Source organism: Mus musculus, chromosome 1 (genome assembly GCF_000001635.26).
Source record: "Mus musculus strain C57BL/6J chromosome 1, GRCm38.p6 C57BL/6J".
Lineage (NCBI taxonomy): Eukaryota > Metazoa > Chordata > Mammalia > Rodentia > Muridae > Mus > Mus musculus.
The window spans coordinates 178,093,274-178,120,902 of NC_000067.6; the positions used below are offsets into that span (position 1 = coordinate 178,093,274).

The 27,629-nt window shown below is 41.3% G+C and overlaps 1 protein-coding gene across 13 annotated transcripts in view; it reads left to right on the top strand.

Moving 5' to 3' along the window:
• Positions 1-27,629, top strand: part of Catspere2 (cation channel sperm associated auxiliary subunit epsilon 2) — a 189,553-nt gene that overhangs the window by 110,119 nt on the left and 51,805 nt on the right. For 10 of the 13 annotated variants that reach the window (NR_160909.1, NR_155538.1, XM_030255583.1 and 7 more), the window contains 6 exons: positions 3,317-3,423; positions 5,111-5,603; positions 10,351-10,828; positions 17,875-18,329; positions 19,841-19,899; positions 22,925-23,000. Coding sequence is in view for 11 of the 13 variants with exons in the window: in NM_001368822.1 (NP_001355751.1) it covers positions 3,317-3,423; positions 5,111-5,603; positions 10,351-10,828; positions 17,875-18,329; positions 19,841-19,899; positions 22,925-23,000 (1,668 nt within the window). In the remaining 2 variants the exon portion in view is untranslated. Of the gene's footprint in view, positions 1-3,316; positions 3,424-5,110; positions 5,604-10,350; positions 10,829-17,874; positions 18,330-19,840; positions 19,900-22,924; positions 23,001-27,629 lie in introns of those variants that run through there. The other 3 variants (XM_017321751.1, XM_017321752.1, XM_017321748.1) reach the window with 2 other exon arrangements.

Here is a 27,629-nt window from a genome sequence, read left to right on the forward strand (position 1 = left end):
ACTTTTAAACAATGTTGAGAGTGTGAAGGACCCTGGAGACTTTTGAAATTGGACTAAATACATTTTATGTTATGATGTGACTATAAGCCTATGTGAACCAGAGAGTGGAATATGGTAATCTTAATAAGAATGGCCCCCATAGGCTCAGATATGTGAATGCTTAGATACTGGGAGTGGCACTATTTGATGATTAGGTGAAGTGGCCTTGCTGGAGTAGGTGTGACTTTGCTGGAGGAAGTGGGCCACTGGGGGTGGGCTTTGATGTTGTAAAAGTCCAAGCTAGCTCCTGTGTCACTTTTCTTTCTGCTCCCTATGAATCTACATGTAGAACTCTGCACCTTCTCCAATACCAAACTGCCCTTTGCTGCCATGCTCCCCACCATGATGGCAATAGACTAAACATCTGAATGTAAGCCATCCCCAGCTAAATACTTTTTTTTATAGAATTTCTGTGGTCATGGTGTCTCTTCATAGCAATAGAGGGGTGTCCCATTTCAGATTGTATAACAAACATAAGTCACTATACTAATCCATACACATATGCCCACATATATGTATAAATTTTTCTATACACCTGTGTTGCAGTAACTCTGCAACCCCAATAAGCCTGTGTAAAAACCACACAACTCAGTTATATTATATTTATAAGCTCTTTACCTAGATTGGGCACTAATCTCTTCCGCAGCTCTGAGATACCTTGATACTTGCAGCTTCTCCAAGTCATGTGGTTCTGATCCATCTTCCCTCCTCCCCTTCTTCCTCAGTCCTTCCCCTCCGTTTCTCTACCTCCAACCCCACCTTTCCCTTGCACTGTCCAACCACAGGCTCTAGCCTTTATTTAACCAGTTAGAATCAGGAGAAGGTTCACATGAAATCACCTGAATACATCATCTACTTCCTTGTCAGGGCAACCCCTCTTGAGGAAGCAGAATTAAAAACAGCACCAGGGCAACCCACAACATACCTGTAGTATGTTAACCTAAACTTTAGTTCATATTCTCCAACTTAAGTCTATTATCTTATAAATCATTCAATCTCGTAGGCTTTCTATTTATAAGAAATCAGCCTTGATCTAGAGATGGCTCAGCAGTTAAAGAGAACTGGTTGCTTTTTCAGAGGGCCTGGGTATTTTCCCCAGCACCCACATGCAGTTCATAACTAACTATAGTTTCTAGGGTCAGAGTCGTCTTGTAGCCTCTGTGGGGACCAGAAATGTACATGTCATACAGTCATACATGCAGGCAAAGCACTCGTGCATTTAAACTATTTTCAAAACCACAAAAAAGAAGTCAACTTTTTATTATCTGTTATTCATTAATTTAATTTTAAATATATATTTTCTTTCAGTCTGCTTGGGCTGTCTTAACAAAATGCCTTATATTGATTGACTTTAGAACAAAAGAAAACAGATTTGTTTTCCTCCATTTATGAAGCTACATGTTCAAGAGTAGGTTTTCCAAAGGACTTCATTCCTTCTGTTAACTTTCGCCCTGGCATGTAGATTATGCATGATAGTAGAATTTAATTTGAACATGGGTTGTGTTTTTGTGACTTTCTTCAGCAGGCATAAGATCTTCATGCAACATTGTCTTTTCTCCCTCGCTCCCTTTTAAGGTTTAGATATAGTCCATTGTACCACATGCCACATTTTGTTTTTCTCTCAATGACAGTTGGCTGTTTCTACTTATAGGCTATTATGAACTATGCTAGTAATTCTATTTAAATTTTTTTAGAACCATGCAGTGTTTCCTATAGCGCTATCTCTGTCCTATATTCTGGCAGTGCAGAAAGGCTCCAATTCTTCCAAAGCCTCAGTTATACTTTCTAGGTTTTTGTGGATTCAGTGCTGTTGTTCTCTTCTTTAAATAGTCATCCTTAAGAGTAGGGGAATCTCACTGTGACATTTGTTTGCCTGTTTGTTCTTTAGGCATTATCTCTCTATGTAGATCTAGCTGGCCTCCAACTCAGGAATCCACTTGAATTTGTATCCTAAATGTGGATTCTGAGTGTGCTCTACATTTCCCAGAATCATTGTAGTTCAGATTTGCGTTTCTGTAATGAACACTGATACTGAAAATGTCTCTAACATGTTGGTAGTGTCACTGTCTCTCTATCCTACACTTCTCAGTCTGAGACCTTCTCCTTCCCTGACAATGGCAATTCTCTTCCTCCCTCAAGTCTTGCCAGGGAACCTCAGTGTCCTGTCTCAGTCTTCCTGCCCAGCCATGAATCATCAGCAACTTTATTTACAAATTAAAGCCAACTGGGGGCAGGGACCCATAGTGTCTCACATGAAGAAGTGTAAATTCCAATAAAATTTGGGAACCCATAATGTACACCTTAAATCAAACCCACAACATCCATATATTCTGAATATTAATATCATACTGGATGCGATGTGCAGATATTTTCTTTCATATGCGAATTGTCTTTTTACCTTGTTGATGGTGTCCTTTGGTGCACAAAAGCTTTTAACTTTGATAAAAGGTATTTGACCTTCTATTCACTGCAGTATCAATTTGTCTTCTTTTCTTTATGTATGTATATGACTGTATGATGTGTTTGTATGTGTGCCCATGGAGGCCAGAAGAATGTACATGAGGAGCAAAGGATTCAAGGTCACATTCTGGAGACCTTCAGTGTTTGTGGGAGGAAATAAGGAGGAGGCATTGGCATCAAGAAGTGCTTCAGATGGGAAGGGCACCCAAGTATTTCAGATGCCGACAGACAGACATTTTTTTTTTCAAATTATGGAGCCATTGAGCTTGATCAGCCAATGACATTTTTTGCTTCCAAGCCTGAATGACTAGGGTTGAATCCCTGGGACCTAGGTGAAGGAAGGAGAAGAGTGGCTCCCTCAAATTGTCCTGTGTCTTTCCCATGTTTATCATGGCGATATCCACCTCCTGCCCACAACAGCAATACAAAATAAACACTTAAAAACCTAGGTTTCTGTATTTCAGGATTTCCATGGTCTTCATTCACATAAGATTCTGATAGTACAAGAATGTTTTCAGTATGTTACATTCTTTATTATAGCTTATATTTCTTTATAGCCTGGAGCAAGCCCTCTACCGCTAAACTGTACCCATATTCTGTGACCTTAATAGTTCATAACACTGTCGTGGAGAGGAGGCTATGTGGTTAAAAGAAACAAACATAAATAATGAAAGCATGTTGAATATATAAGCATAAATAATTTCTTAACTAAAATATCTAATTTAATACAGAATTGAACACATGAAAGTACTTCCAAATACCTTTGGCTATGAAAAATAATAAAAGAGAAACCTTGTTTTATTTTTATTTTTTTCAGAATTCCTTGGTACTAACCAAGCAGATGAATACCTTGGGGCAGCGTCCTTTCATATTCACAGTTGAGAAGAGGCTCGCGTACCACCCAGGTCCCTTAACTTCAGAAGGGTATTTAATTTTTTAATTCATTTTGAATTTTAAAAACAGAAGCTTCAGAAGAGATTTGAAAACATTATTCGACTTTTATGAAATGCACCTCACATGGGATTTTTAAGGAAAGATTTCTTTTTATGATACAGGAAAAAAAAGTTTTTTCTGTGATAATTCCAAATGATGGATCATCTCAAAAAATAGCAATCACATCCTTGGATGATTGTTTCACTATGCAGTTAAAAGCCTAACCCTCAATCTAAAAGCCTGATTGGGGGTGACCATATCCCTAAAGGGTCCCTACCTCAGCCGTGAAAGTGAGCTGCTGTGGTGTGAAAGATGTAGTGATCACAGCCTCTACCAGTTTGCTTAGGACACCCTTGCTCGTACCCATAAATTTGAACCTGACAGGTAACATGTTAACTATGGAAGGTAGGATACAGCTACTGTTCTCAACAAGGGAACAGACATGTTCTGAAAGAGGTGGTAACATGTTAACTATGGAAGGTAGGATACAGTTACTGTTCTCAACAAGGGAACAGACATGTTCTGAAAGAGGTTCTACTGTACAACATAGCAATGCCTGATGCTGGCTGCAGAAGAGGGGAAAAACGAGTGCCTGAAAGTGGAGTTAGCAGGAGAGCCTTGTAAGAATGGGTGGATGGAGCATGCATACAAGAACCTTCAAACTGGAACCTAAGAGAACAGACAAATTCTGAGAGATGCAGAAAACTGTCATGAGTAGGAAGAATAAGAATTACCACTCAAAGGATCTTCAGAACATTAATAAGCCAGAACTCAAATTCTTCCTGCTTTTATAACACTTGGGAAGTGGGACAGCAGAAGCCGTCCCTACAAAACCAGACTGAAGGCCATCTCTGTTGTAGCAGAAAGGTGGGAAGGTTATGAGAACATTTTCCTTTCCTGTCTTTAACAAGCTTTGTTGAAGATAATTTACGTGCCACATAGCCTCACCCTTTTAAGCTGTAATTTAAACTAATTCAATGTGTACATTGATAATTTGTGAATTCGGTATGTTGACAGCGGCCCATCGGTGCTGCCACTGTTACACAAGCATGGCACATTGTTCAATGATTCTAAAGTTGATAAATATGTTGGTTATTTTCTTATTCAGGTCTGTTTAGGATAATGCTGCAGGAGGCATCCGTATGTAGATGTTCAAGTGACAACAAGTTGTGTTTCTCCTCAGTATATATCAAGAAGTGAGATTGGAGTCTCACATTACACTCCACTTTGGATTTTTTAGAAATGGCTAGATATGCATAGTTGTGAAATCACTGCACCATTCAGATTTCCCTCAGCAGTAGATGAAGTTTCCTATTTCTCTACACCCATTGCATAACACCTGTCATGATTTGCCTTACACATAGAAGCAGCCATTGGTGTAACTAATGGATGTGCTTGCCACTGAAGAAATAGATGATGTTTGAAACTGTATGTTAAGAAACAGGGTTATGAAACTTTGTTTGTGGTTAGAGAGACACATTACAGGAGAAAGAATATCAAAAGTCCATATTACATTCCTCTGTCAGAGTGAACAATGAAAACTGGAGCCATAGCAGCTTTTGCTGATAAAAGCTTAAACTTTTTTTTTTTTAAGTATAAGCTCTGAGATAAATCATAGAAAGGAAGGATCAGGGTGCCAACTCCTGTTTTTTCTATTTCTCATTTTTCTTCTCCTTAGAACCTGGGTCATTCACCTGCCAATGTCTACAGATGATATAGCCAAAGTGATACAAGGTAACAATGTGGATTTCCAGGACTGTCGCATTGCAGATCTCCACTTCTTACTGACCTTTCCCATGGAGATTGTGTTGGAGCCTCCTGGATATCTGCCACTCACCCTGCCACCTGGAAGTCCATTGATGCTTAGCTGGGATACCTGTATCTCTACATTTGCTCTCTTGGCCACTGACCAGGAGACCTTTCAAACAAATGATTCCTTTCAAACCTGGACCAGAGTAAGAGCCCCTCCAGGTATCCTGAGTGATGCTCAAAGGCACAGTCTGAGGGATGTGCTCGTATTCAGAACAGGAATTCTGTTTCTAGTAGAAACTACTGTTTACCTAAAAACAGACAATGAATTTATAAAACTGGACAAAAGCAGAGGTATTTCTGAAACTGGAATTCTTGGCTTGTCAAAAAGAAGATGGTGTCAGATTAGATATTTATACAAGGTTAGTGAAAGATGATATATGTGAGTATATATATTACCTACATATAATTAGATATTTTTCTATACTATTTGTTCAGGAATGTATCAGGGATCTATTACCCAGCATTTTGCATGGTTATTATTGCTCCCAGACAGGTACTGACCCTCTTAGCTTTTAGGATCAGCGAAGATTCAGCATGTTCAAACTTAGATTGTCCTATAGGCACAGTTATTTATCTAAATATGTAAACAGTTGTATCTCTTGGTTTCAAGTCTTGGTTTCTGGGGTCTCTTAGCAGTAAAGATGCATCCTCAGTGACAAAGAGTAAAATCGGTACTTTATGGCATCATGCAGAGCAAGCAGTGCAGTCATATTGTGGGGACAAAAGCTCCCTTATATATTCTCCCCAATTCCCAGTGAGCTTTCAAAATTAATCAAATCATTACCATAGTATATATAATGAACATCACAGAATTCTTATTACAAAACATTAAAAATATTGCACAAACATTTAAATGTTTTTTAACTACATTGTTGGGCTCCTAAGGAAATATGCCATAGCAAAAACAAGTCTCTTAAGCTGTTAGAATATATGTGATAGCCAAGATGACCAGGATAGAGCTGAGTAATGTGTAACAGACAATTGCAGTTGTCTTGAATCCTGGCCACTTGGGGGTGGGGTTGTTCCTGCTGATGGTAGCAAAGATGGGGCAGGGCTTTCTTATAATATTCTCTTCTTATGTCCTAAAGAGCCCAGATGCTCTAACGGCCACCTTATAAACACTCATAAAACATTTTGTAACTCCACAACACGGAGCCAAACAAGCTGTTCCACTCCACTCTGGCTAGCCTCGCCAGCTACACTGATGCTTCAGGACATAAGCCTCTGCTTAACTTATGTCTTGACTGAATTTGTTCCTTCAAGAGGACAAGCATCAAGGGTCACACCACCACTCAGACCCTAACTCTGCACCCAAATATTGCTACAACAAGAGAAATTCTGAGACAAATAAAAGCTGTCCCAAAGGACTGACTCAAAGGAAAATGCAAATTCCAGCAAGGTAGCTATACTCAGAAGTGACCTCTGATGGTCAGAGTTCAGATATCAGGTGGCAAAGGGCAAAGGAGGAACCTGGAACAAGCTTTTTGCATAAAATAATGACCTTCAAAAAGAGCTAATGTGTTGTTGAAAGTTTTAGTCTGGATCTGGACATTCTACCCCGCCTTTGATCATTCAGTTCCCGAATAAAAGACATATACAACCTTCATGTTTACAGTAAGCCTTAAACAGCCCAAGAGTTGGGCAGATATTTATCCCCTACATTATTAGAACCTACTTTTCTATTGATAACCCAGAGTTACTACTGTAGTTCATCTGGGCTGCTCTTTGCCTCCAGTTTGCCAGCCCTCAGGCCCATGTTTTCTTGACCTTTAACCCATAGTGTCTTCCTCCTCCTCCTTTACCTTCTTCTTCTCCAACCTCAAGCCCAGGAATCCTAAACCCTACCTGTCCTAGTTAGGATTTTACTGCTGTGAACAGACACCATGACCAAGGCAAGTCTTATAAGGACAACACTTGACTGGGGCAGGTTCAGAGGTTCAGTCCATTATCATCCAAACAGGAACATGGCAGCATCCAGGCAGGCATGGTACAGGAGGACCTGAGAGTTCTTCACCTTCAACTGAAGGCTGCTATTGGAAGACTGACTTCCAGGAAGTTGGGTTGAGGGTTTTAAAGCCCAAAGTCACAGTGACACACCTATTCCAACAAGGACACACCTCCAAATCATGCCACTTCCCAAGACAAGCACATTCAAACCATGAAACCACCTAGGTCTCTTTTGCCCAACTATTAACTGTCGGCATCTTCATTTACCATTCAGAAATAACTTAGGAGCAAAGTCATATAGCATCACTTGGGTCTACCCAAGACTCTAGGTCTTGGGGACCTGCACTTAATCATTACAATAAACAGCAAGACCTAACCTCAACACTACCACATTCCAACTTATGTCAGTCAGCCTTTTATTCTAAAAAAAGAGAAGGGCCTGAAGAGTTGGCTTAGCAGTAAGAGCTCTGGCTGTTCTTCCAGAGGACCTGAGTTCGATTCCCAGCCACCTAACTGGCATCTCAGCACTATGTGTAACTCTAGTCCCAGGGGAATTCAACACCCTCTTCTGACCTCCTTAGGCACCAGACATGCAAATGGTTACACAGACATACATTTATGCAAAACACTCACACACATAAAAAAATAAAAATTTTTTTAAAAATGTAAAAATTAAATGGTCTGTATTCTAGAATACTTAAAAGAATGCAGACCAAACCAGTTATATTTAAGAATATCCATGTACACACACATTGATGAAGCAACAACTAATGGAAACACAAATCAAGATTTTGAAAGAAGGGAAGAAGGGGATATGGGGAGGATTTAGAAGAAGGAAAGAGACGGGGAAATGATGTAATTTCAATCTTAAAAATAAAAAATATTTTTTAGAATTGTTTTACTCTAGTCCTTGTAGATAGCGAACTCACAGTATTGTAGGAATTTGAATTTGCAGTAGCTGTGTGAGTTACTCATTTGAGAGGTGGAAAGAAAAGTCTGAATTAAGTAATTATCTTCATCAGAATGATCTCTGGGGGCATCTTTATTGTTAATTGACAGTGAAAGTCCAGCCTAAAAGTAGGCAGTACCAGTTTTTAGGTTTAGGCCCTGGACTGTGTTTCGTGTAGAGAGAGGCCTGAGCCTTGGTGAGCATGTGTTGACTCTCACTGCTTTGACTGTGAGTGTGACCCTGGTTCAGGCTCTTGCTTTGGCTTCTCTACAATGATGGACGATCACCTGGAATTTTGAGCCAAAAGAAAACAAACCCTTCTCCCTTGATGTTGCTTTGGTTAGAGTTTTTGGTCGTATGAACTGGGGAGACACATTTCTGTATTATAAAAGGAGAGATATCTCAAGTCAAACATTTCTGTTTCCACATTAGAAAAGTAGCAGAAGCCTGGGAAGGTAGTCCACAGTAGTGTCTTCTTCTAATACATATCAATATTGATTTTAAAAGCTGTAGTGACTATGAAATATTTATGGTAGATGTTTTTCATAGTGGTTACACTTTATACCAACCTTTGACATATTCAGTCTTTCAACATTTCACCTCTCAGAGGGTGTAGATCAGCATTTCATTTTAATCTTCTAAAGAGACATCCTCTTTTTTAATTTCCAGTGCTGGGGTTCAATCCCAGGACCTCACATATACTAAGCACACCCAGCCCCTAGCTCTGATCTATTTCTTGCTTATGTCTTCTCTTTAACCATGACTTCTTATGACTTTGTACTTAAGGAATACTTTTTATAGACTTAACCTTTCTTGTGTTGTTGTTAATCCATAGTGTTAATCTCTGCTTTTGAGTAGAGTCTTATTTAGATGTACTGTTAACTATTGCTAGGGCTTGAATAAATTACGACTACTATTTGGGTGGCTGGAGAGATTGCTTAATGTTTAAGAGTGCTTGTTTCTTAACTGTGAGAACCAGAGTTTGGATCCAAGTACCCATACTGGTGGCTCTCAAAGGCCTACAACTCAGGAGTGAGGAATCAAATTATTTTTTTGGCCTTTCTGGGCACAGGAACACCTTTGAGAATATACTCACATGGACACCACACAAACACACTCGCACTCCCACACACACTAAGCCTTTGGAGACAGGGAATAAAATTTCACTATTTTGGATTCTTCCCACCTTACTAGGCATTGAACCTAGGCCCCCATGCATGCTAATCAGGTGTTGTACCAGTGATCTGCACCTCCATAAAACAACATCAATTACCTATCTATTGAACCGGCTCTTTGGTCCTTTGTTCATCTATTCTTGCCTCATTCTAAATATATCATGCAATGTTTTTAGTATTTCTATGTTGTCTCACATAGAGACCTTTTAAAATAAAAACTGCTTTGTGCAGCCATCCTTGGATTTAAAATAATCAACTTCAAGCTACCAGGGTTTCATTTTAAATAATTAGGGCATACTCCCATAGGACCTTATGACTATGCCTTTCTACTTATACCTCAATGCTGTGAATCATTCTACTTCTAAATATGCTACAAATCTGATAACACATTGTCATGTTAACATTACACTTTAATTAACACTATTTTATAGAAACTCATGGATATATTATATAATGATAAAAATTAAAAGATTTTTGTTGTTGTTATCTTGTTGTTCCATGGGATATTTGGGTTTGATGGTTGTTTGTTTTTGAGACAAGGTCTCACTATATAGCCCAGGCTGGCCTCAAACTCAAACTCTTCTTCAGCCTCCTGAGATTTTCAGTGTACACCACCATGCCTAGCAAGAGGGATAAATAAATAAGCAAAGAAAGGCTAATATATTTAAAGTTTTAAAGGAAATAATAGTTATTCTTTCTACTGCTAGAAATATCAGGAAAAATTTTAGATTTTTTTTCATAATATGTGATATGATGTGTTTTTATTTAATGGAGCTCAGTACATGAAGTACTCTGAAATACACTTAAAGAAAACTTGGTAATTAATGTCTTTCCCTCTTACTACTTTTGGTAATTGCTTCCTTTTCTTCTTATTATTTTTGGTAGTTGGGGTGGAATCCAGGGCTTGTGTGGCTATAGAGTTACTCTTCCAGTCTCTATTTTCCACTGCCAGTCTAGTAAAAATAGAAGACAGAAATTGGTAGATCACCTCTCTATCACTAAGGACTTTTTTTTTCAATTTGTTTTTCTTGCTAGAGTGCAGCAGGACGAACTTTTGTGTTAGCTTGGACAAAAAGTGAAGTTTACGGTGGATTTGGTAAATTTAAATTTATGAGATTCACAACTACTTCACGGCTAAAATATCTTCTAAAGCTCCCTCCCACTGACACCCTGGAAATAATTACTGTTGAGTATTCATGGCATCCGCTGGAGGCTGCTGCTTTACTGTCACACTGCTCTGTCTGCACCACCACCAAGAACATTCGCATGGTAATATTTAATTCTGCATATTTTTCGTGGAAACTCCAGGACTTTGAACTACAAGTGCCCAAGGAGGCCAAGTTAGAGTATCGCTTTCTTTACTCTGCCATGCCTGATATTATCGTGTGGGACGAACACCAGGTTTACTATGGCTACAGAAATTTTGCTGTTTTTGGAACTATAACAACAGCTTCAGGAGAGACCAATCTGTCATCGTTATCACAGGGCAGCAACATCCACCAAGTCCTTACAGGTAGGGTATTCTCAATCCTGCTAAAAGTATTCTGCGTCTCATTATATTAGTTATATAGAGATTGTGAATGTTCCAATATGTGGTACTCTTGATGGCTATTGCTATATATCTATATATATCTTTAGCTAGCACCTAAAGCTTAATAGATTCTACATTTGACCAATATTAAAGTGTACCTTTACTTTTTTCAAAACCTTTGTTAATTGATGTCTCTTAAACACTTTAACCTTTCTTGTAACCCAACACCCACCAGAGGTAATGGGAAAGAAAGGATTCAGGGGAAGTAGACCTGTTTAGAAATGGTTCTTTGAAGCAACTCCCCTCTGTGTTGTCTAGAAATCGGCCGTTAGGTTCACAGGTCATTAGGCAGCACAGTTCAATCCACTCACACATACTTCATGGATACACCAGCAGTCCAGTTTGGTTGAGTTGGGTTAGCAACAGTGGTGACACCACCTAGCAGACACAGCCAGGCCTCAGCCTCCACTCAAGTCAGCAAGAGGGATCAGGAGGAATGTCAGGAGAAGTTCTCAGCTGTGCCTCTCTCATCAGAGTGAAGATCAGCAAAGACTCAGACCCACAAGCATTGCACAGCAAGCTGTACCAGCAAGCCAAGGTCTGTCTCTGTCACTTTTTCGAGACCTATTTCTACCCTCCAAACATCACCTGTCCTCCTCGTGTCCTGTCTCAACATGTGTCCAACCATCCGGAGTCCACAGAGTCCCAACAAATGGAGCTCAACTATGCAATGTAAGGCAAACCAACACATGCCTGTTGTTAGCAAAGAATTCTTTATTGCATGTTCTTTGACCTGTTTGCTTTAGCAGAACATCCTTTCTCTTGTGTCTGCTTCAGTTAAAAGTTCCTTCATGAGTCTGCCTTAGATTTTTCACCAGTGTCCATTTCAGGAAATCACTCCTTTAGGTGTTCATCGCAGCAAAACACCATCCATCACAATTGACTCTCCAAAGGAAACCTCAAGTTTCCACTTCATTAAACCATGATCCCATGGGCAGAAGGGCAAACTCAAAAGATTCATTTCACTTGATTGCCAGATACTAACAAAGCAGCTTATGTATTTGCTGCAGTGAGGGGAGTTGTACTGTTTAATGTTCCTAAAGTTCACACAACTAAGTACCTCCATCTGTAGCCTCATAACACAGACCTACAAGCAAGGAGCCAGAAGTCAAGGTGCCAATAGGACATGTTCTTCTGCAACCTGCAGTGGAGGAGGGGGTGGTCTCTTGATTACTGCTTTTTGTTTTTCTCTTTGTTTGTTTGTTTTGCCTTTATTTTTCTCACACACACATCAATTCAGTGTCTACTTCTTTTACCACACTTGTGTTCTTCATGTGTGCCTCTGTTTTCATGTCCTCTGACCTTTCTTTACAAATATATCATGGTATTCACAAATAAGCACATATACATATACCCATTACCCTCATAAACCACACACACACACACACACACACACACACACACACACACACACACAGAGGACATAGCCATTGTGGATTAGGGGCCAGTTATATCCGAATAATATATAAATATTCAAAAAATAATATTTTGAAGTTCTTGGTCCTGGGTATTAAAATTTCAACATATCCTTTTGGATGTATACAGTTCAATTCATAATTTAACATAGGTTTATATAGGTCTTTGTTCAAATCCACAATCAAGGCATTCAAGACATTTAACCCCTCTAAGCCTCAGCTTTGAAATCCTGTAGATTAAATGTCATAACTTGCAATCACTTTTTCTTGGCCTCGAGTTACCCTTTAATTCATGCACTTCAATTTTCTTCCTTCATGTTGCCCCCTTTCCTAGCACTTCCCTTGGAATCAATATTTATCAGACTTTCAACTTGTCAACACTGGTAACTTGAGGTCAGTTTCAGGTTGTCTTGCGTGATCAGCAAGTGTCATTTGAAATAGCTGAGCATGACCTCTGGCCTTTCTGAACTCCAGAGCTTCCCAGAAACTCTACTACTGCTCTTATTGACATTTACAATACCTTTATAAGTTTATCATTTACCAATACCTATCATTTACGAATACCGACTTTTTGAGACCACATCCCACCACCACAATGGGCCTCAAAAATTGGGAATACTGCTGAAGGATTTAACATTTGCCTTGACATCTTTCCCATTTTCCTGTCCTCCCTCCCCCCACCAAATAGGAGTGTTTATTATGTGCTAATGTCCCTTGAAAATGTATATATTTTGTTCATGTTCATAGCTAAGAGTTTGCTTTGAATCTCAGAAGAAACTAAACTTGGGACGTTTAAGACTGGAATAAATGTAAAGAGACGGACTCAATGTATTTTGATTGTAAGATGGTCAGACGTGGTCATTGCAGGGAGAGGGCAGTTCAGTAGTGGAGAGTTTTGGTTTAAGGCTGAATGCCAAGTTGTCAAGAAGAGGACTTTGATGGTTAATTATGATTGCTGACTTGGCTAAAGAGTGCTTACGGAGATTAGTAAAGCAGGCCGTTAAGTATTTCCAGGTAGGATTCCAGGGAAATGCATCTCTGAGTGGTGCAGTGCCATCCCATAGGTTGGAGTCCCAGATGAAGTAAAGGGGAAAACATCCCACTAGACATTCTCCCTGACCTCGTCCTTAACTGGGTCCAGGGTGCTGAAGCAGTTGAAATGCCAGATAAGGACTCAAGAATCTAGTTTTCTGTTGTTGCTTTATTTTGTTTTCAGTCACTAACCTTACAGGTAATTCAAACAAGCAAATGAATGAAACAAAGAAATAAATAGAAGGCCGGGCAGTGATGGTAATCTCAGCACTTGAGAGGCAGAGGCAGGAGGATTTCTGAGTTTGAGACCAGCCTGGTCTACAAAGTGAGTTCCAGGACAGCCAGGGCTATACAGAGAAACCCTGTCTCTAAAAACCAAAAAAGGAAAAAAAAGAGAGAGAGAGAAATAAATAGAAGGCAAGAAAACCACCATGGATGAGAAATCCAGCAAGGGAAGGAGAAAACAGAATGGGTGGAAATGGCCATGGTGGAAAGTAGACCAGGCCAAGCAGAAAACAGAATGGCAGAGGCTGAGTGTAAAATTGAAGACATATTGCATTCAGATGGCAAAATGGGAAGAAAAAAAAAAAAAGAAAGCAGGTATTACTGAGAGAACTAGGGAACAGAATGTTGGGAGAAGCTGGTAAGTCAGAAGTTGCCTTCAGATGCTGTGGTAAGTAGGAGATATGAGGGGAACAGAGCACAGACTACTCTGAAGAAAGAGCAGAGGAGCCAGCCCACCAAGGTCTCTCCTTACCAAGATAGACATCCAAGTGAGCTTGCAGGCACTGATTTAAAGCACATTAGGGAATTCTGGGGTAGGTGACCTCTATGTGGGGTCCTTCTCTACAGACAGAGATTCCATTACCGGGAACTGGGAGCTGGAAAGTAGCAGAAGACTGGGAACTACTACCTAGGGAGTAGCTGAGGAAGTCTGGAAACTACTGCTGACCCGGGGTCCTTGCTTCAGGCCACATGGCTGGGCTTGCCTGGGCTTGCTTGCCCAGTTTTTGGTCCTTGTCTCCTTAACTGCTGATTTGAAGTCTGTCATGGAATCAGTCTAGCCTTCTCAGTATAAGGCTGATGTCAGTGAACTTTGTATTAATGGCCAGCATATGACAGCTGTGTACCTCACTGATATTTACCAGCATTGCCAGAAGTGCCCCATCTGACTGTCCTGTTCTCCCCCGGCCCCCATTTCTTTGATCACCATCCTGCTTAAGTTGGTTTGAAAGCCTGGCACATTTTAGAAATCCCATGGAAGAGGTCAGCTCAGCCTTTAGAAAATTCCATGGCCCACCCACCCTGGAAGAGACAGGTCAGAGAGTACCTAGGCCAGAAGGGAGAGGCTGAGTAAGCCTCTACTACCTCATTCCCTAAAGACCAGTTTAAAAGGTGCACTGTTCTACCAATCATATTGTGTCTAGTTGCTGATGCTCTATGCCTACCCTGGAAACCATATTAAAACTCTCCAAAAGGGCTGTTGGAGGGGTCACCACCTCTCCTTCAGTCTGGGACCACCCCAGTGCACTGGAACAATAAACCTTTTGCTTTTTGCATAGATTATGGCTGGGCATGGTTCACTCAGGGGGTCCTAGGAACCTAAGACTAGCCAGAGTCTTATACCTACATGTAGACTCATTGGCCTGGGCCTCTCAGCTGAACATCCACATTTCTTCTGAGCCTGTAATGATATGTTATTTGCCATCTTTAATTTGGTTGACACCCCTCCTCTCTCTTGTTGCAAAACATTGTTGTGTGTGTGCATGTGTGTCTCTGTGTGTATGTGTGTCTGTGTGTGTGTCTGTGTGTGTGTTTCTGGTTTTCCTTTTTTCTCCCCTTTTGAATATAACTCAATTTTATTTATCCAAGTTTCTCTTTCTATTTAGTTACCTTCTTTTGGTCCTGTTATCATGAACAGCCCCTTAGTTACAGTGTCTGTCTGTAACTCTGGAGGCCTGTAGCTGCTTCTTAAGTGACATCATTAAATCACTTATTCTTAGCCTTCTTTATCTTCACTAAAAGCTGTAAATAAGGACTGAGTAGAGCAGTTACCACACAAGCCAGAAACAGTAGTACACATCTGTAATGGCAAGATAGGAAGTAGAGCCCAGACTATCTCCAGAAACTCCTGAGCCAGCTAGCCTGATATATACAGTAGTGAACAATAACAGTCAATAACTCCAGTAAAACGGAATGTGGGGACTGACACCTCTGATTGTCCTAAAACAGCCTGTTTTACTCATTTTATTTTGTTTTGTTTTGTTTTGTTTTGTTTTGTTTTAATTCACGGGTGGGTGGGTGTGTATGAGAGCTGGTGGAGGTCAAAGGACAATTGGCAGGAGTTGGTCCTCTCCCTCCATTGTGTAGATTACAGAACCAAACTCTGGCCAACAGGTTTGGTGGTAGGAGCCTTTTACCCACTAGCCCATCTATCCAGCCCATCTTCTGTTTTGTTTGGAGAAATTTTTAATTGTAAGTAGATTCATACAATTGTATCCTATAATTGCTTAACCATTTGACCAAGCCAGCTCAGTCAGTCAACAGGTTCTCAAGGGCAGGAGAGAGGATTAAACAGAAAAAAAAGACAATTAGACAACATTGTAGCAGGGCCCCAGCCTTTTCTGAGGCTAAGGCATGTTTATTTTTTTCCCAATCTCCTTTTATACCATTTTAGTTACATGCAAGTTTTAAGGTTGGCTAGCAGTTGAGGAACAAGCAATACAATAAACACAAATAGTCAAGCAGCAAGAGCAGCAATAAACAAAGTCCTGCGATCACTCCTGAGATTCCTGTTTCTCAGGGCTTTTCAGGATGGCCAAGATATCTGAGCCTGCTTCCCTGTCACATTCATGCCTGAAGCCCACTTCTTTGTTCTAGCCTAAAACCAGATTCCTGCCTGAGCTTACTTCCTTGTCATGGACCAATGTCAAATTCATGCCCGAAGCCTATTTCCTTCTCCTGGCCCAATTTCAGATTCCTGCCAAGCAGCCCCAACAAGCTCTCCACAACCGTTCAACAAAGAGATCTTTTGTGTCATCCCTACACACACTTTCCATTCCACCTTTTGATCAAGTGCATACATTTCTGATTATGCAGATTTGATTAGTATTTATGAATTAATGATTTACTCTGCTTCCAAATGTAAGATATATTGAGCACCACGGACCCCTGACTCCATGAATCCACCTCCTTCCTTTAACCAGGCATCTGAGTGTTGCCTTTTGAAAAGTAGGAAGGGCATGTCCATAGAGGGTGAATAAATGACTTTGTCTTGAAAGAGAGCTGGGAAATCAGCACATCCAGCCTGGCCAGAGACAGCAACAGAGCCAAAGACCTATCCTGTTTTAGGCAAAGCACTCATTTATGGTGAGAAGGCCAGTCATTTTCCCATCCCAATAAGGAATGCATTGTTCTACTCTGGTGACCTACATAATACCATAGAGGCCGGGGACTGTAAACAATAAACATAAGGTACCTGACATTTCTGCCAGTCCAGGATCTAAGCGCCATCAGTAATGAATTCCAGTGAGCCCACAGCGAGCTTTCTGCTCACTGTTTCCTCGAAGGATCCCTCTCTATATATATTTCTCTCTGTGTGTTTCTCTTTCTTTCTCTCTCTCTTTCTCTCTCTCTCCCTCTCTCTCCTCTCTCTCTCCTCTTTTTGTGTCTCTCTCTGTGTCTCTCTTTCTCTGTCTCTCTGTCTCTGTCTCTCTGTCTCTGTCTCTGTTTGTCTGTCTGTCTGTCTGTCTGTCTCTCTCTCTCTCTCTCTCTCTCTCTCTCTCTGTGTGTGTGTGTGTGTGTGTGTGTGTGTGTGTGTGTAGAGATAGAGATCTCCCCAAAGAGTATATTCCTCCTCTTTCAAGAATACCTGTCCCACTATGTTAGTGCCCTGTGCTCATGACTTCATTTAACTAGAATAATCTCCTTAAAGTCTCTGACATCTCTATTCCCCAGTGTAGTTAAGTTGGGGATGAAGGCTCCATGATGTGAACTTGAAGGGAACATATATCTGGCTATAACACCATCCTCCCTGGTAGTGCTGTCCTTGCTATGTTCTTGCTCTTTACCTAAAGCGCTGTGCATATGATATGATTTATAAAGGAGGCATTGTGAATATGAAAAGAAATGTACTCAAGAATAAGAAGTCCTTCAGGGAGTGCAAAGGTTCATGGTGGTTCACTCTAATTCTTGTCATGATACATATACTTAGTATACAATAAGTTATCTTCATTAAAAATCTACTTCAATAAAACAACGTAATTTGTGATTTCCTCAGCATAACACAAACCTGGGATAGTGAGATGGCTCACCAGGTAAAAGTGTTGGCTGCTAAGCCAGACAGTCTAGAGTTTGACCTCTGAACCCCACATGGTAGAAAGAGAGAGCCAAATTCGGCAGATTGTCCTCTGCTCTCTAGGCATGTGCTGCAGCACGCAAATGTTCACATGCCACACACATGCGCTCAAGTAGATTAACATTAAAACATTAAATAACAAATATTTGTCTTTATCTTTCCAGATAGTATTGGAAATGTTGTGGTAAAAATGGAAAATAATGTAATGTTCTACATCAAGGCTGACATTACAGAGGCAGTTATACTACATACATGGGTAAACACGACTGCAAAGACAGGGCTTTTCTTCGACAAATCTTTTGAAGTATGTATATTATACTATAATGAAAATCTCGACGAGAAATACCAGTTGCAGACACAGCCATATCCCTTAATTCTGGAGTTACAAAGTATAAATAAAGATTTAGGAGACTGGTGCCCATATCTGGCATTTCAGCACAATATTCATAGTCAGTTTTACCATATGGATAAAGGAGAAAGCCTGACAATTTGGAGTCAAATAGTGTACCCAGAAAATCGGGGTCTCTACATTGTTCTGGAACACTATGGCATGCGTATACTGACCTGGACACAAAACATTGAGTATGAGATTGCATCAGGATTCTGTACTAAAACTTTGGTAAGTTGGTATTTTTTTCTTTATTTATTTAGGTTTGAATAAATGTAAAAACATTAGGTTGTTTTGGGAGTTTTAATTTTGTTTTCATGTTTATTGTTGTCTTTGAGGGACACGAAGGCTGGGCTAGTTGTCGGCTGAGCCTGAGGGTGGAACTGGACTCTGCACACCTGTTAGGAAGTATCTAGATTAGTTTAGTTTCTGAGCATGCTTGTGAGACATGATTCTGGAGCTCAAGAAATAAGTAAATAATCAAAACAAGGGTCCTGCAGTGAAAAAAAACCTAAGTATGTTATTCATGGGGGTGGGGTGGAACAAGTATGGTCAAGGTCATTTAAAATTAAAAGGGGTAGAGAAAGGACTCAGTCAGTGAGGTGCTCACCATACAAAGAACAAGGATGTGAGTTTGATTCCCCAAAACCCACATTTCAAAAACCCAGTTTTGATAGCACATGTTTTAAATCCCAGCATTTTGTTATTAGACACAGACAGATCCCTAGGGCTCACTAGCAGCTAGCCTAGCCTACTCAGTAAGCCAGTAAGAAGGGACAGTCTGGAGGGGCTGCTCTGTGGTTAAGAGAACCTAGGCACCAATCCTGGAACCCACATATTAGCGCACAGCCATCTGTAAGTCCAGTTCTAGGGGGTCTAATGCGTTTACCAGCTCTGAGGTTGCTGTATACACGTAGCACACATACAAACATGCAGGCAGACAAATAAAATAAAAGAGCCAAAAAAATTTGTTTAGAAACACGAATGATACCTGAGGTTGTTCTCTGGCATCAACAAGCAACGGGGTGCATATAAACACTCCCCAAATTAAAGGAGAGTAAAAATGTAACAAAGTAAAATAATGCATACATAATTGAGATTTTTACAAATTGGTTGGGGGTGAAGCCTGTAATAGCTCAGGCTACAAAGTCATTTTTCACTGAGGCTGATGATCTGAATTTGATCCCCAAGACATTTATGGTAGGTAGAAGGAGAGAACCAACACTTGCAAGTTGTCCTCTGACCTCTAAATGTATTCTGTGCCTATGCCTACCCCTGTGCCTATCACACACACACACACACACACACACACACACACACACACATACAACACCACAAAACACGCACAAAAACACAGGTTTTATATATATATATGTGTGTGTGTGTGTGTGTGTGTGTGTGTGTGTGTGTGATATATATATATATATATATATATATATACACATATATATATCCTGTCTTTCATATATATGTGTGTGTGTGTGTGTGTGTGTATGTGAAAGACAAGAGAGAGAGAGAGAGAGAGAGAGAGAGAGAGAGAGAGAGAGAGAGAAAATGAACCTCCAGGATATTGTTTTTCCTGTGTAAGATTTAAATGTCTAAAAGCATACAGTGAGTTTGTAGGAATGAGCACTGTGAGCCAGTGGTCTAGTATACCTTGACCTACAAACCTATATGATGCTAATATGAGATCAAATTTCTACCTTTTCTGCTCTACACAAACTTTTCAATTTTCTTTTCAGATAACAAGATTTTTTCAGACAACAAATTATGAATTAGTGGATAATTATTATCAGTTACAGTAAGTATAGATTTTAAATGTTATTTATTTGATATATATCTTTTATTCAATTAAATGAACTTCCACCCTTTTAGGTCTCCAAATTTCAAATTCTTTGCATGTCTTGGTATGTGAGAAATTAATATTTCACCTTTAAAATGTAAACACTTTTTGTTTGTCTTAAGATTTATTTATTGTTATATGTAAGTACACTGTAGCTGTCTTCAGACACACCAGAAGAGGGCATCAGATCTCATTACTGATGAGTGTGAGCCACCATGTGGTTGCTGGGATTTGAACTCAGAAGAACAGCCAGTTCTCTTAACCAATGAGTGATCCTACCAGCTCGTAAACACTTTTTTTTTTCTTATAGGTAAACAGTTTTTATAAATCAGTAAAAATTGTCTGAAGGTTCTTCTTGCCCCTGAAGATGGCAAGAATTCTCTGTCTTAGCTTGCCTTGCAACTGTAATAAAACACCTAAAAAAAAAAAAAAACCTAGATTCAAAGAAGGAAGGAGTTACTTTGAGGTTTTGAGGTCCCACAGAGGAGACCCCATTGCTTCTAGAACTGTGGCAGGGCAGTAGCATCAGAACAAGAGGAGAAGAGGAGAAGAGGGTCCATGAGTCAGACACCAAGGAGGAAAAAACTGAGGTTCCGGTTTCCCTTTAAGGATTCCAACCCCTCAGGTCCATCATCCTGTGGTCCATGTCAAATGTGAGCTGTTAAGTCATTCTTATCCAAACCAAAACCAGCTACTTCTTAACTCACTCATTTCCATGCATGCTTTATCATGAGTTCCCAACTGAAAGTTGCTACATACTATCCTCAATCAAAAAGAAAAACTCGAGAGAGTCTTTAGCTGAGAGCACAAAGATGGAGTAGCTGCATATCAGAACCTATTTCCAATGACCAACACCAAACAAGGAACAAATTAGAACATTCCAAGTGCTGATGAGCACTGTTAATAAAATAGGGGCCAGGGAGCCAGCTCAGTCAGCACAGTGCCTGCCATATACACACAAGGACCTGAATTTGCACCTCCAGCACCCACATAAAAGCCAGGCATGGTGGCACAGATCTGTAACCTGAGCCCTGGGGGCAGGGAGACACAGGAATATCCTTGGAGCTCATTGATCAACCAACCTAGTCCAATCATGAGGTCCTGGTTCAGTAAGATACCATGTCTCAAAAATTAAGGTAGACAGTAATCAAGAAAGACATCTAATGTCATCCTCCACTGGCCTCCACTAACACATACATGTGAACACATATGCATGTACATTCACCTGTATGTGCATGTGTAAGTGAACACTTATGTGCACATACATATACAAATGCACATGTGTAAAGACAGAGAGACAGACAGACAGACACACACACGCACACACACGCACACACACGCACACACACACACTCACTACAAAGGAGAAAGAAAAGAAGATGACAGATTAGTAGCCAGAAAGAAGCAGGAGGAAATGTTCCTTTTACCCAGAAGTCAGAAGAGGTGCTATCACCCCTTCCTGTTCACCCTTTGTCTCTTCTCTCTGGCTTTGTGAGATGGATAATCTGGCTGTTAGTTTGATGCATTCTGGATTCCTCTGGAAGATGCTCTCTGAATATGCCTATCATGATTAGGTTAACTGAGGTGGGAAGATCAGACCATTCTGAGTGGGACCATTCCCAGGTGTGCTGGCTGGCTGGCTTCTGTCTACTTGACACTGCTAGAGTCAACTGAAAGGAGGGAACCACAATTGAGAAAATTCCCCCCATAAGATCCAGCTGTGGGACATTTTGTTTATTAGCGATGGCGGAGGGTCCAGCTCATGGTGAGTGGATTCATCCCTGAGCTGGTGGTTCTGGGTTCTATAGGATAAAGTAGGCTGAGCAAGCCATGAGGAGCAAGCCATGAGGATCAAGCCATGAGGAGCAAGCTTGTAAACAGCACCCTTCCATGGACTCTGCATCAGCCCCCTTTTGAGGACTTCTGTCCTATTTGAGTTCCTATCCTGACATCCTTTCACAATGAACAGCAGTGTTAACATTGTGAGCGTGTATGCCCAATAAATCCTTTCCTCCACTTTGGACACAGAGCTTAACTCCAGCAGTAATAATAATTACCCTGACTGAGACACCCAGCATGTAAGAAGGAAAAGGTAGCCAGGCACAAGCATTCACCCTGCTCTACTCCCTGACTGTGGGTGTGGCAATCTGATATTTCAACTTCTGACAGCCTTGACTTCCTCATGGAGATGGACTGCACCTAGGAACTGAGAGCTCAGACTCTACTTCCCTGAAGTCACTTTTGTCAGGGCACTATAGCATATCACTGAAAAATAACTAATGTGCCTATGAAAGGTACTGGTCTCCTTGGTAATTGTACATGTTCGCTGAGAATTATATTGTAGACCACACAAAGTTATCTAAGGTACTTTCTTTTCCCTGGTCCAACCTAACACCTCCAAAAGTAGAATCTTGTCAGGAAGGGGAGTATCTAAATCATGCCTTCAGACATTCTGTGCCTGTTGTTTTTGCAACCTCTACTTTTCCCAAATGCAAAATGATCTGTGTACACTCGGTGACTAAGAAAGGCATTATTCCTAACCTTTCTTGGCGTTCAAATCTGTTTACAGAGTTTAATGTGGTTAGGAGGTGAATTATTCATCATTGTTTCAAAGGAGTTGCCCGTGGGGTAGGAACCCCGATGGGGAAAAGGAAGAGCACATTGAGGGAAGGTATCAGGTGCAGAACCTCAGTATTCAGGGACTGAGGATACTTGTAAAGGGGGTGAGATGCCCCGAAAATGCTGGTGGATGCTCTCTTCTGTTTCCTGCTGTGCCCCACATCTGATCAAGGTGTGGGTGGGCTCCAAAGGAGGGAGCAGAATACAGAAGTACAACAGTGAAACGCTACCTTGATGGACCTAGCCGTCCTTCGAGCCTCTTTGTCTCCTCAGAGGGATCAATGCCATCATGCAATAGGACTTCACAGTTGATCCTGTTACCTGTTCTCATTCTACAATAACCTATGTGGATTGTTTGTCCTAGAAAAGAGAACACAGGTCTCCTGGTTTTTCAGTTCCGACCTAGTGAATTTTCAAGAATGTGTCCAACAGCCAAACCGGTAGGTGCCATGTGGTGAAAAAAATCAAACTTTTGTTCTTCAAAATAAAATCTAGTCAGGGACTGGGAGATGTGTCAGTGGATAAAGCTCTTGCCACACAATGGTAAGAACTGGAGTTTGGAACCTCAGAACTCATATACCTGTTGGGTGGGTATAGCAGCCCACCTGAAATTCCAGTACTTGGATGGTAGAGTTAGTGGATACCCTGAATAAGTGGGTGGATAGACTAATCATAGCTGTGAGCTCTGAGTTCTATAGAGAGACCTGCCTCCAAGGGTCAGGCAGAGAGCAATTGAGGATTACTCCTGATACCATGCACATGTCTACACACATAAGCAGGCACATGCATATGTACGTGAACATATATGTACCCATATAAACATGGGCACACATGCAGCACAGAACATAAATATGCACACACTAAAACAATGTACAGTTAGTAAATTAAGTACACATACTATCTTTTCACTGTCCTTTGCCCTTATCAGCAGAAAATAGCCATCCTTTGGTTTGAAAGCAGAGGATAGAAGTTCTGCCTTCTCTGAGCTTCTCCCCTAAAGTGGGATTGGATGAATGTATACAAAAAGGTACCATAATTAGTCTTTGAAGGTTTGAAAATCAATTATCTGAAGGGAGATTGAAACTGATGGGGAAAAGTACACATGGGTGGTGTGTGTCAAATGAGTCTACCAGACCTGCCCACGTGGATCATGCATGTCCATTCCTCCAGATGGATTTTGTTTGCTTGTTTGCTTGTTTGTTTGTCATTTTCCCCCCCAGGAGAGCTTATTATATCTCTGCTGTACTTCTGGCTTTCAATGTGGGCACTTGGTGATAGGAGTTATAAAATGGCCTCCCTGGAAGGAAACACACCCGGTACAAGATAGCATGGTGCACGGTTACTGAGTAGCTCAGAGGAAAGTGTAGGCCACTGTGATGGAGAAGGGAAAGGTGAAAAAAAAAAAAGGTGAAATTTATGACTGAAGAATAAGTAGACTCAGCAGGCAGAGGGATTCAAAGACCAGGCACAGCTAACATCGAGCACCGAGGTGAGAAACAGGCCCAGAATGTTCCAGCAGCCACACTAGTGCTCACTTGTCTCCTTGGAATCACGCATCTACTCTTGGTCCATCTGAGTGTCACCAACAGCCAGTTATTACACAGTGAGCACATGAGGAACACAGACATATACAATGGAGTGGGGATTGGATGCCTCTCCTTTTGGCTGTAGAACAGGACCCTCTTGGTACCTGGGCAAGATTTCATGAGTTTTAAGGGAGCATTGTAACTTTCGTTTTTTCAAGTCCTATTTTTAATGATGATTAAACATTTAACTGTCCTTGTAGCCCACCACCCACCAGAGGTAGTGGGAAAGAAAGGATACAGGGGAAGTGGACCTGTTTAGAAAAGTTCTTTGGAGCAACCCCCCTCTGTGTTATCTGGAAATCAGCAGTTCAGTTCACAGGTCATTGGGCAGCACAGTTCTGTCCATTCACACAACACTTTGAGGATACACCAGCAGTCCAATTCTGTAGAGTCTGATTAGCAGCATCGGTGACACAACATAGCAGACATAGGTAGGTCTCAGCTTCGGCTCGTGTCAGCAGGAGAAACCAACAGGAACACCAGGGGTAATGCTAGTCTGTGCCTCTCAGGGAAGAGGCCCATAAGTGTTTACATAGCTAGCTATACCACGAAGCCAAACTCTGTCTCCATCATGTCATGGACTAATATTTGTACCCTGCAAACATCATGTGTCCTCCACTTGTCTTGCCTCAGCCCAGGCCTTGTCTCAGCATGGATCTTGCCTCAGCACGTGCATCCAATTGCAGCACACCACCAGAAGCTTTTTGGTGCATTTCTCTGTGGTGTCCCAACAAAGGCAGTTCAACTCTGCAGTGTAAGGCAGACCAATACATGTGTGTCCTTAGCAGAGAACAGAACCTTTCATCACATATCCTTTCATGTGCTTGCTTTTGCAGAACATCCTCTCTCCTGTATCTGCTTCAGTGAAACATTCCTTTACATATCTACCTTAGCCTTTCACATTCCTTCATGTGTTTGCCCCAGCAAAACACCATCCAATCAACTTTGAAAAGAACACTTAAGTTTCCACTTGAGAGCTTTTAACTGGGAAAATGTGACCTATCCTCAGCACTGTCCGAACACACTCCCTAGAAGCTGTGTTAGTTGCATGCCCCACTCCCACCTCCCCACCCCTACTCACTAACTGCATCCTGCAGCTGAAGCACAAAACTGCACCCTAGCCTGAGTCTGCATTTTCTGCTTTCAGAGTTTTGGCTGTGACCTTTGCAGCTATCTTCTGGAATTGGGGATTTCTCATGTCCCTCTCAATCCATGAATGTGTCATAACTTCCTCTTTGCCTGACCCTGTCCAGTCCAGCTTTACCCAACAGACCTCCCTCACCTAACTTCAGGTCTCAATTACTCCATTCATTCACTGGCTTCTTTAAGCCCTGTGAGGCCTTTTTTTGGCCCTGTTGTAAAAGGAAACATGTTCTTGTTGAGTTGCTGGAGTAATAAATGGGGTCATTTATGAAAAGTATGCAAAAAAACAGTGCCTGCCATAGAATCATTATCTAGTAAGACCCGGGGGAAGGAAAGTTTCTCCTTCTTTCTTTTCCAAAGCAGACCTGTTTCAGACCTAACCTTCTGGGCCCACTGCAGTGTATGGTGGCCTATCTCTGAAATCCAGTGCAAATCCCTACTAAGCAACAAGGAAACATGGTGCTGTAGAAAGCACAGGTTATCTTATTAGCCATGGAAGTCAAATCCTGTTTACCAAGTATAGAATATGCTCTCAAGCACAGGTTCCTTTCTTTGCACTCTCGAGCCATGCTTAGGAATAAGCAAGCCATCAGCCTTCTGGGAAAATAGTCCAGAGACAGACAGTACCAGCTCTGTTCTTCTCCATCCAGTGATGTCAGGCTCTTCCTAAAACTGCCAGGCCAAATGGGCTGGAGTGAGCCATTTGAATTGGAACTTGCATCTTTGTCACTTTGTTGTTTGGTTGCCTGTTGTCATTTCCAACAAGGCATCATGTCACCTTTCAAGAGCTGAACGTGCAGTAGTGTAACCCAGCCCCCAGAAGTCCCTGCTATTTCTTTGGGAGAAGAATTGCCTCATGAGGGGATGACAACTCTAATATCTCACCCACCAGCATGCCAGTGACAAAGGCCATTGGAATTCCCATGTGGGATCCATTGTTCCATGTGAGTTTGCTGGGCCTGCTGCTGAGGGAATGCTCAGTAGTATAATCTCAGTTCTCAGGGTTCAGTTCAGAGCACCCCTATTGGCTGGCTAACTGTTTGCTACTCTAGCTCCAGGGAATCCCACATCTTCTTCTGGCCTCTGTAAACACTTAGATACATGTGGTACACACACATTCAAGCAGGCAGAAACACATAAACATAAATTAAACATTTGCTCACCCTCAACCTAACCTAAGGAGGCAGGAATTATTGTAGTAAATATTTAATCACTATCTGGGGCTCCTGCCCTGCCTTCAGTCATTCAGACACACACAATCTCTACATTTATAATAAGCCTTTATAAGCACTAAGGCTGGGCCGATATCTACCCTCTATTCTATTAAAATCTGTTTCCTACTAAGACCCGGAGTTACTATGTTTCATCTGGGCTGCTTTCAACTCCAGTTGCACAGCACTCTTGGCCATGCTTTCTTGACTCCTAACCCTCCAGTGTCTTTCTCCTTTTGCCACCTTCTTCTCTGCTCATGGTCTCCTCCAACCCCAGGCCTGGGATCACCAAGCCCCACCTATCTCAATTCTGTCTAGCTATAGGGTGGAGGCATCTTTATTTACCAATCATAAATAAGTTGGGAGCAAGGTCACAGAGTTTTCTGCTAGGTACAGACTCACTTGTCTCTGGGGCAGCTAGGCCTTAGGGACCCACATTTAGCCTTATGGTACATGACAACAGACCAAACCTCAACAAGGAACAATCCTGCCCTGTCCCTGAACTGAGGAGAAATGGTTTCCCTTTAGCTCTGGGTGGGACTGTCCCAAGCCTGTCCAGAAGGCCAGGTGCCCAGCCAGCAGCTGTAGTTTCCTTAGAAAACAGGCTTTTGCAAGCTTCCTCTCATTTCAGCTCCTTTTCCAAGTCCATCTTCAAGACAATTCAGATTCTAATCCTAGCTGTGGTCATTGGTGTGATTTTGACAACAAAGACCAGGATGACAACAGGGTATTACAAGTGAAATCATTATAGGACAAACACCATTTGTCCTGACCATGACAAAGCTGAGAAATTGAGCTGCCCTTTTATGGTCATCTGGACTGCTTAATAAACATCAAGGGCAGGGCCATGCTTCTGAACGTAGTTCCCAGGGGGAAAAAATGGAGTGATTGTAGTTAATAAGGGATGCAAGTCAGTTTTGTGAGAAAATAAACTGCATCTCAGATGGTTAACAAATGAAACCCAGGAGCTCCCCTTGTGTCTCCCCTTAGACAAGAGGTTTTATGAGGCAGGGGAAAGACAACCAGGCCCCTGGCTCTGATAGAAACATGGGCTGTTCTGCAAATTGAAAGCTGTCATCTGCTGGGTTTTGTTTTTCTTTTTAATCTATATTTTCAACCCTGTTCTTTC